Source organism: Hyaena hyaena, unplaced genomic scaffold, assembly GCF_003009895.1.
Source record: "Hyaena hyaena isolate Hyena2069 unplaced genomic scaffold, ASM300989v1 scaffold_7, whole genome shotgun sequence".
Lineage (NCBI taxonomy): Eukaryota > Metazoa > Chordata > Mammalia > Carnivora > Hyaenidae > Hyaena > Hyaena hyaena.
In genome coordinates, this window is record NW_024080639.1 from 2,011,712 (window position 1) to 2,022,483 (window position 10,772).

General features: G+C 42.1%; 1 protein-coding gene across 1 annotated transcript in view; it reads left to right on the forward strand.

Annotated features, from left to right (window-relative positions):
* The window catches only part of RPGRIP1L (RPGRIP1 like), a 92,930-nt gene extending 85,577 nt beyond the window's left edge, over nt 1–7,353 (forward strand). The window contains exons 26-27 of the mRNA XM_039241749.1: nt 4,576–4,709; nt 6,676–7,353. Of these exons, the coding sequence (XP_039097680.1) occupies nt 4,576–4,709; nt 6,676–6,836 (295 nt within the window). The 3' untranslated portion in view covers nt 6,837–7,353. The remainder of the gene's footprint in view (nt 1–4,575; nt 4,710–6,675) is intronic.
* Nucleotides 7,354–10,772: the final 3,419 nt, after the last annotated feature.

Sequence of the window (10,772 nt, forward strand, 5' to 3'; positions counted from 1 at the left end):
GAGAGAGAGAGAGAGAGAGAGAAAGGAAGGAAGGAAGGAAGGAAGGAAGGAAGGAAGGAAGGAAAGAGAGAGAGAGAGAGAGGAAGGAAGGAAGGAAGGAAGGAAGGAAGGAAGGAAGGAAAGAAAGAAAGAAAGAAAGAAACAAACAAACAAACAAACAAACAAACAGGCTCAAGTTCTCTCTTTTCCTAGAGGGCATGAAGTGAATGTTAAAGGCATTCTATTTTTCAAAAGAGCTTCCAAACTAGTATTTGATCTTCTAAGAAGGGAGACTGGAATTCTTAGCTCTTAGGATCTGATGGTAGCTTTTTCATTAACTCCTTGAAATACATAAATCAATTCTTTGGATCTCAGTTCTGAAGAAGGGGTGCTCAAACAACCCTGTTAATTAGCCTGCAGCTCTGTTTTTCACTCCGGCACAGTTGATAGTCATTCTTTACTTACTTACTTTGTACACCTGCGCTTCTTGCAAAGCCCCCTCACATACCATTGGTCTCCCAGGGTTATCCCAGGTCACAAGTGACTACACAGCATTGACCGTGACATCTGCTTCTCCATGGCCAACAAGCTGGGTCATCACCAACTAGGACTGAGCCCTGTTTCCATGGACAAGCCCTGGGCTGAACTTCCTGATCTTTTCAGTCTCACTTGTCTCCCTCTGTGTTCACTTTGTTTCTGGGATGTTTGAACCTATTGGTAGCACCCCTCAGCAGGGGAGGACAATTCTGTTTCCTCCAAAGTGTGGGGTTTTTTTATTTTTTATGTCTTTATTTTATTTTGAGAGAGAGAGCGAGCATGAGTGGGGAAGGCGCAGAGAGAGAGGGAGACACGGAATCTGAAACAGGCTCCAGGCTCTGAGCTGTCAGCACAGAGCCGGAAGCGGGGCTCGAACCCTTGGACTGTGAGATCGTGACCTGAGCTGAAGTCGGACGCCCAACTGACTGAACCACCCAGGCGCCCCTCAAAAATGTGTATTTTTTAAAAGACAGATCCTGCTTTAAATGTAGGCCTGCCTTTCCTCAGAAGACCTAATGGTAACCAAAATAGTTTTGAAAATTAAACAAAGCCCACAATAAATGTGACTCCCACTGACCATCCTTGTTCCTCTAAATTCTGTAAATGAGCCCTAGAGACACCAATGTTCGTGTCGTTTTGAGAAAAATCAACAGAGGCCAGCGCAGGTGCAGAGCGACTGCGGGCTGCTGGTGGCCGAGTAAGTGCCCGCAGCGCTGTGGTGTGCACCAGTGACCTCCATGGCAGGGGGGGGGCATCGTGGGAGGGGGCGGCCAGGCCTGCTTTTCTCCCTGACACCATCCTTTTCTTCAGGAAAAAGGAGGAGTTCGTGCTTACATGTTTCCACAGCCAAAAGACCATTGTTACTCCAGTGAATGCCCTCACCTTTTATAAATACAGGTCATGATCTTGCAGTTCATGAGTTCAAGCCCCACGTCAGGCTCTGTGCTGACAGCTTGGAGCCTGCTTAGGATTCTCTCTCTCCCTGCCCCTCCCTCGCTCACACTCTGTTTTTCTCTCTCTCTCTCAAAAGTAAACATACATTTAAAAAGAGAGAGAGAAAGTGCTTATTTGAAGTCATTCTGACACTGACTTAAAGTTCTTTTCTGGTTGCATTTCTTCTCTTTGACATGTTCTGTAGATCACCTCCAACATGACATCAGAATTCTAATATGTAACCCTCACAGGTAACCCTTAGGCTCCGCTATCCTGTTTTATACAAAAAGGGATTACTTCAGAATGAGGAAAGAACCGAAAATATTACATGATTTCAGGAGCTTTAGTGCTTTCCGATTTCCTCAGTTACAGCAAGTGACATTTGAGGTCTAAATCCTGATGTCCAGCCCAGGGCCTGCCTTCTCCAAGACGCCTTCTTGAAATCAGCCAGCCTTCAGTAGGATCGTACATTTTGCAGCTCATGTAATAATTTGAAAAAGATCTATAATCCCCTATCTAGGTGTCAGGAGCTAAATGCTGGACAAAGCAAAGTCCCTGCACTTAAACGGAGTTTACATCCCACTGAGGGAGACAGACATCAACAAGTAAATGGATTACGTATTAGAAGAAGTACAAAGACAAAGTTAAACAAGTTAGAATAGAACAGTGAAGGCAGGACTAAGGAGGTGACAAAAAATGGGTTAGTGAGGGATGAGACAACCCAGTAAGGTCATGAACAGCCCAAGGAAGACCCTTCCAGGCAGAGGGAGTTCCAGGCACACAGGAAGACATAGAGGTCTGTGTCTAGATTTCTCTGAGAACAGGAGAGTTTTGCAGGAGGGCAAGGGAGGAAAAGAAGGCAGGGGCATCCCAGGTGGCACGCCTGTCTCACCTCCCTGCGGCACCGTGTGTCTGTCCCAGGCTTCATACTGGGTCTTCTTCAGGACACGAAGCAAGGTTCCCACCTCTGTGTCTTGGCCTAAAGGTGAGCAGCAGAGGTCTTCTGCACAGTCTAACCTAAGCCAGACTGCAGCTTGTATGTTATCTTAGCGCACCTTCTTTCCTTTTAAAAGCTTAACTTCATAGTTTCTTAATTTCCTATTTGACATCTCACGTTGCCCTCTATAGAATTCAAAACGAGAAATACTGAATTTGGGTTTCTAGCCCTTTCTCTGGCATTTAGAAGGGTTTTTTTTTCCTTTTTGTCTCAGAATTCTCATATATTCAGTGGAGGTAATGGTCTGCATTTGTAAAGTGATAGACATATGATCCTTAAATCCAAGATATTACAGGAGCATAACACTTACCAATATAAGTACAGTCTGCACAGCCTCTATCTCTTCTGTAAGCCTTCTGGATGGATGTTCAGTGTGCATCAGCTTGGACTGACTGATACAGTCATCGTATGATTTGGCAACTTCAGTTTTCAACAGAAACACGCATTCCACAGGTCTTTTTCTCTTCCATTAGAAATGGAGAAGTTTAAGCAGCTCAATGTAGATTGAAAATAATAGTGATAAAAGTGCAAACGCTGTGCTTACCGTGTTCCAGGCACTGTTTGCATGTATCATCTCATTTGAGCCCCCACCAGAGCCCTGAGGAGGCATAACTCTTCCCATTCTACAGATACGATCAGAGAGGTTAAACACCATGGCCGAGGTCACAGAGCTAACAGTAGGAGAGCAGAAATTGGAACTCAGAATGGATGCCCTTAACCATTCCATCTTAATCCCTCTATTTTATGCATCATATAAACCATTCAGCGTATCCACTTAATAGACCAGCATCTGTCCTCTTCACAATTACCGTGCAAATAGGTATTGCCTTTGATTTCAACGAAAGGGATTTCTATTTTGTAATCAAAATGTATTGCTGACTAAAAACAGGGACTCCATAAAGGAATTAAATGTTGAATACTTACTTGCAGCAAGTTAGTTAAACACTGGCATGTTTACCTCTAAGCGTTTGGAAAGAATGTTCCTTTTGCATATTTTTTCAAGGCATGATTTCTCAGAGACTTAGAATTTCATCTAGAAGCATTACCTAAGAAACGTGTTTCTTGTTTTGTATCTGATTTGGGAGGGATACGTTCTGAAAATGGTTAAAATGGTAGTTTACACACATCCATGGTTTAGGCTATGCTGCCAACACATATCCAAAGAGTACTTCACTGTAAATTCCTGTCATTTGGTCAATCCAAGTGTGTTTGGCCTCCACACAAGCCACTAATTCAAATCAGCTCCATCAGAACCTTACAATTATGTGTCTAAAGTAAAATAAAACTTGGATGCTATGATTGTGAGCTAAACCATTGCTGAAGTAACACAAACATTCCATGTAGCTCTTGGGCAGAGCCACCACGTTTACCTGACATGACTCGGGATGTTCCCTGGGAGTGCGGCGCCTGCAATTCATGGAACACGGGGAGTTGGAGAATCCTCTCAGTTGCTACTCTGGAGGTGGTCGTTTCTATAGAAAATGGTGCATTTCTTTTGAAAATGGTGCCCTGATCTCCCTGGTCCTTCTCCACTTCATCTTTTTAACTTAAAAATAGATGTGTCAGGGCGCCTGGGTGGCCCAGTCGGTTAAGCATCCAACTTCAGCTGGGGTCATGATCTCATGGCTCATAGGTTTGAGCCCACAGTCAGGATCTATGCTGACAGCTCAGAGCCTGAAGCCTGCTTCGAACTCAGTGTCTCCATCTCTCTCTACCCCTCCTCCACTTTCACTCTCTCTAGCTCGCTCTTTCTCTCTTTTGCTCTCTCTCTCTCTCAAAAGTAAACATTAAAAAAAAAAAAGAAGTGTCAAATCAAAATACGATCAGATAATGTGTATTAGAACGAAGATCTGCCTCTTCTCTTTGCCTAGTAATTTTCTCAGATTCTAGAGTTAAATGTTAATCGGCGCTTGGAAAAGCAGATTTATGTTCATTTGAAGGCTGGGCATGCTATAATAATTGTAATGGTTCACACAATAACTTCTCTAACCTCATGTAATTTTCTTTTTATTGGAATAATTGGAAACTTTGAGATTTCATACTTAGCAATAAAACCCCATTTGGGAGTTGTGTTTCATGGTGACTTTTTTTCTCACTGTGTGGTGGCTTTCTGTTTGGTCCTTTTTCAGCATTCACTTCACTGTGGTCAGTGACCCTCCAGAGGATGAGCAGGACCTGGAGTGTGAAGACATTGGCATTGCTGACATTGACCTCGCCGACATGTTTCAGAAAGGGAGAGACATCATCGAGCAAAATATCGATGGTATGGCTGGGAGGGTTGCTCAATTTGTACAACAATTGCTGAAATCCAAATTCTTTATTAAAACCTTCTTTTCACTTGGCCGCAGGGACATTGAGTCACACATTAGTTGACTCCTTTGCAACTCAAGCTGACTTTTTTTTTTTTTTTTTGAAGCTGGAAGCTTTTCCCCACAATCCCTCCCTCGTCCTCCCCCTCTGCCTTCCTTGCAGTCAACAGAAATTTTAAAATAATTAATTGCACTTCACAAGGAATTATTCATTTTGTTAGTATTAGGGGTGAGTGTGTGACAAAAATGTGGCCGTTGAGGGTTTTTTTGGTGGTGTTTATGGAAGCTTCATGCTGTTGAGCCTTATTTCGGCCAAAGCATGTTATTCTGAGTCATCATTATAGTGTCTTTTGCAAAGCTTCTCCTTAATTCAATGTTACAACCCAGTGAGAGAGCGACTGCAGGTAACTCCAAGCAGCACCGGTCACTTCTTTCCTAGCAGGACTCGGGGAGGAGGAGAGGATTCCTGACAAAATTGTACTCGCCTGGATTTTCACCTCAAAGGCGTGAGTCCCATGAGGGCTTAATTTCTACCCTTTGTGTTCTTACAGAACATATTTAGAACAATGTAAAGGAAGGGTGCTCTTTGGATCAGACTTTGAGAAACCGTAACGAGGACGGCCCGGGTGGCACACCGTCAGTGGAGAACCACGGCCGAGCTCCGGCCTCCCTGCACGTTAGCGTGACCTGTTTACTCATTTATTCGTGCATTAAATGAACACTTCTCTGAGCACCTCTTAAGCGCCAGACACTCTGTTACACCACAGTTCATCTGTGGTTCGTGTGTCAGGCTGCCTGTCCTGAGTGTGTGTTACACACTCAGAAGTCAAGGTCAAGCCAAGTAATTAACCAGATCGGAAACCTATCCTGGGAAGTCTTTATAAACTACACACACCTAACTACGTGACGGTTCGCCCACAACTTTGTGTAGCCCAGGGAAAAAAAAGATGAGAGGATTAAAATGTTACCCTCAACCCTCTTAAAGACCACCAGAACCAAGAGAGTCTGACAAAAATGAGGAACATTAATCTCGGCTTGATGTTCTTACTCCTTTCTCCAATCGGTTCTGTTTAGCAACCCATCTTCTCTTTCCGAGAGTCCTTGAATGACCATACTGACCCGATGCAGCTACTCTGGCCATGTTTTGAAAGAGAGTCAAAAAATTACACACCGGCCAGGTCAGGATTTTAACGCTGTGTTCTGTGCCAGACATAGCAGTGAGGAGTCCCAAAGAAGAGGTGTAAACTCAGGGGGACAAGCTGGGGACCACTTGTGCCCTGTGTCCTCCCTGTCTGTTCAGGTCAGCCTAAGGCTTGTACAACCAAGTTGTGTTTAAAGGTGTTCTTAAAAGAAAATATGAAATTGTCATATGTTGATCCCTTACAGGCTTTATTTATTCTAACTTAGAAATTCTGATCCTACGTGGGAATCGTTTTCCTATAGCCCTTCCACTAGGTAAACTTTAGGCTAGATCATGAGTCTTAACTCCACAAACAATGTGTATGTACACATGTGATAGACCTGCAATGTGTATCTTCAGACACACATGACCAGCTTTCATTGTTAGATTTCTGAGATGCCAGTGAGCCTTGGACTGTTTTCATCTTTTCTTTTCTTTTTTTTAATTTATTTATTTTGAGAGAGAGGGAAAGTACGTGTGCCACATAAATGGGAGAAGGGCAGAGAGAGGAGAGAGAGAATCCCAAGCAGGCCTTGCGCTATCAGTGCAGAACCTGTCAGGGCTCAATCCCACAAACCTTGAGATCATGACCTCAGCCAGAATCGAGAGTCGGCCACTTAACCGACTGAGCCACCCGGGCACCCCTGTTTTCATCTTTCCAACTCCTGTCTCATGTGGCCTTTCTGAAGAAAAAAATCTGCAGAATGATATTCATACTCCTCTGCTCTTTTCCTCCCTAGTTTTCGATGCACGGGCAGATGGTGGAGGTATCGGCAAACTCAAGGTAACAGTCGAAGCACTCCATGCCCTACGGTCGGTCTATGAGCAATACAGAGAGGACTTGGAGGCTGAAAGAAGCCATTCCAGAGGAAGCGCTCCTCCTGAGGAAACGCTCGCATGAAAGCCCTGAGATGAGATTTTTTAATTACTCGGGTGTATATAATCTATAATTCATGGGACGCAGGGAGGGGGAGGCCTGGATTGGCAGTGTTCAAGTTTTGTATACTTTTTCATTTGTTTATTTTGCTATTCCCTCCTTCCCACGACTGCCACCCCTCAGGACTTCAGCTCTCCTCCATGGGCAGTGCCTTCTCAATAATTTATACCCACGTGCTAGCATGAGAAAGTCTATTTGCATTTTCAACACTTTCTTAGGAAGAACCAACATGCAATTCCCCTTTTTATTTGTAATAAGCAAAAAGGATCAATCTTAGAAAACCTAGGAAAAAGAAATACTTTTATGTCATCTCTAATCGTCCCACTCAATGGAATGCCTATGATTAGCCTCATTAAGAGTTTTATACTGTGAAGATTTTATTAGAAGCAATATATGAAAATTACTTGGATTAATGTGTTAATCTTCCTCTTTAAAATGCTAATATCCATTTTATGCACATTAAAGCTCAGTATGCATTTTCTTTGATGCATGCAGTTTCTATCAATTAAATATAAAGAATGAGACTTGGCACCAACTTATTACATTACTTCAAGTTTTGGGGTTTCTTTCTTAAAAATCACAGTTTTTCCCATTTGTATGGTTTTTACGTATTTGCCAGGGCGATGCGGGATCCCAGGATGTGGGCCTGTAAAGAGGAAACAGGCACCTATATGCACGTACATGAAATTTATACTTCAGAAACTTAGCATATGACATAGAAAGAAATTATTAAAAGTATGGCTCAAATTCTGATACGCTTAGTTAAACCTGAAAGGAATATCTTTTTTATCATTTTTTTTTTTTTTAATTTACATCAAGCTTGTACAATGGTAGGGTGGATCTGGATAACCAGATCCTCGAAAAGCCGCTCGGAAAGTTAATTTTCTAGCTTTTACCCAATCTCGCTGAAGGATTTAATTGATATTTTTAATGGAGCCGTGAATCAATGCTGCAAAGGAATTGTCTCTGGGGGTCTAGGATATAATGCATTTCATTTTTTAATTTACTTTTTTATTTGTCATTTTCTTCAAAGGATTTTTATAGGCTGTGGGTTTTCACTGTTTGCAAACAGGCTATGTTCCTTCTTAAGCATATGTAAAGTATTCAGGGAGATAAGTAATTTATTAAAATCTACCTAATTTGCCGTGATATATTAAATCTCTGCTTCAGTGATCACAGACCATTTCATTTAGAGAATTAGGCATTCCCTCTTTGTGTGATTAAAGCTCTGGAAAATGAGTTCTTTGCTCCTATTTGCGAACATTCAAAGCCTGCTAATGGCAAGAAGATGGAATAGATTATGAGACAATTCATTACAGTTCAACAGAAAAAAAAAAGCAGCTATAATGCAAAAATGCAAGTATGAATATCTGCATATAGTTTGAACCATCTGTGCTCTAATGGCTTCAATAATGACTCTCGTCTTTAGGAGGCTTTGAAATGACATCCGTACAATATTAATTTGTTGATGTACATTGTGGGACCAGTAGAGTACGATCTGACCGCAGAAATCTATAAATTCTGTCTCTACCATTGGGCCTCCCTGTCTGGGGCCCGCCATCTCCAAGAAGAATCTTGCTCTCATCATACTCTGCAAATCTTCATAACAACTCATTCCTCTGGAACCTTCTCGAGACCGCAAACATCTGCAGACTAAACCTCTCCAGTCCTAGTAAACAGCCACATGTTTGTTGTCACTTCAGCTGGCTCTGAGCTCATCTTTTTGGCCTCTCTTTCTAGCTTTCTTTGGCTTCATGCAGTTACGGTGTCATTAAGGCCCATAATATTCCCTGCAGTGATTTAAAACAGCCGGATTATACCCTGGGATTAACCGAGTGGCTTCTGAGACATTTATTGTGGTATTCTTCCAGGAGGTTTGTATTATTGTTTTAAAATGTTACATCCCAAACTAAATACCCTTTCTGCGGGGAAAAGAACCGGATCGCACTGACCTCTTATGATCTTTAAGTGGAAAGGAGTTTTTATCAGGAAACTTCTGAGACCTTGTCAGTCGGGTGGAATGTATACCTCAGACACGATTAGAGATCTGGCCGTGTTTTCTTTCGCATTCATGTGTGCTTATATGATTATCAGGGGTCCCTTTTCTGGCTTTAAAATAGCTCACCTTGCAACAACGTATGTTTTTCCAAGTCTCCTTTTCTTAAGTAATTGAATAGCTGTCGACACATTTGGAAGTGGGTAAGTCGTATTGAATGCCATCATGGGGGTGCTTCAAGTGGGTTTCAGAATTGGTTTGAGAAGAGTTTGGTTTTTTTTTTTACCCTGTCTTGTGTTGACCAGAGTTCACTAAAAAAGTTCACCGCCTTTTGGATTACGGAGCAACGGTTTTCTCTTGGTGAGCCAGGCCTGTTCCATTAAGTACGGCTTGGGGGCCATGGTTCAGGCAGGGGTGCTGAAAGGGGCCTTGCCACCCAGAGACACCAGTTTAAGGCGACGCCTCTGTGAACTTACAGCTCTTGGTGCAAACGTACGCAGTCCACTCAGCACTTTCAGGGGCTGTAATGCTTTTAGTTTGGAAGTATAAATAGAGATGTGATGTGGTATGTGGGAGAGTGTCTTTTACATGGTTTTCTGCCTACTGTAGTAGAAATGTCAAATTCCCAGCCACCAGTCATGAGAAGCAGTTGACAAAAATAAGTTTTATGGTTTACAGTGCGGTTTACATACAGAACATTTCTCTTCACTCTCAATTTCAACATGCTTTCCAAATTATCATGGTTTATTGCCATTTAACTTAAATTAGGTTTTTTTAAGAATAAATAGAGAATATATTTAATCAAATAAAGAACAGCCATGTTGAAATTCCACCATTCCCACCGTTCACTCGTTACCACGAAACACAAATCATTTCTGTGTGTCACAAAGAAGAGTAGGCTCAGAAGTGGTCACGTGACCTGGGAGGGTTCTGCTTGCACCCGAGTCCCCCGCAACAAAACATAAATTATTTCAGTAATCTGACATCAAGAGCTGTGACAATGAAAACCACTTCTTACACATGTTCTGACAAGAATCTGATTAACATTTTTGTGGATATGGAAAGTAACTTTTTTTAGTCAGACTGCCACTATTGCTGAATTGAGAAGGATTTCCTTATTCACTAGATAGGAAAATGTGTTATCACGTGTGTGAACAAATATGAGAATTAAAGTGTCATCTTTGCGTGGTACAAAACAACCAAGGGAGTGCTCTGGGGATATAAAATTATCACGTGGTTGACAATATCAGGATGGTAATTCACCCCTAAGTATGAGAGTACATTTCAATAAGTCACTCATGCCTGAAGGCCTCTGACTATGTTAAACAAAGAAAAATGGAACCCATGACTTCTTTTTGATTGGACAACATGCCTAGTTGGATCCATGAATGGGAGCAAACAGCTCTGTTGTTTTGTTCAGAACAAAAACAACCTCCAGGTCAACCAGACAGCTCCAAAATATCAAAGATGTAGAAACAAGTGTTTTAAAAACTGAAAATACAGAATGAGAAAACACCTCCTCATCTTAATCTCTTTTATCTTGCAAGATAGATTTTTCGCTTCCATTTCAAAGAGCCACCAGTGGACTGCACTTTACAATCTAACATGGAAAATTGGGCCCGTGCTCTGGTATTGTTACACTTTTTGTTCTTACCCTTTCATTTTCCAAATACCGTTGACTAATGTCTTTAAACCGTGTTTCTCCAGTTTTTCTGAAGTGAAATCTGGTTCTCTCAGACTTAGAATGTGGCCTCTTTCCTGGGGTAGACACCATCAGGCTTGTCTTCTGCCTTTTGCCCCTCCTCACTCTCTGTTGAGATTCACCTTGCTGATCCCTGTAACAGCATCACCCCTCTCTTTACTGAACACCATTAGTTTTCTTTGTAAATCAAATTTGCCATCTT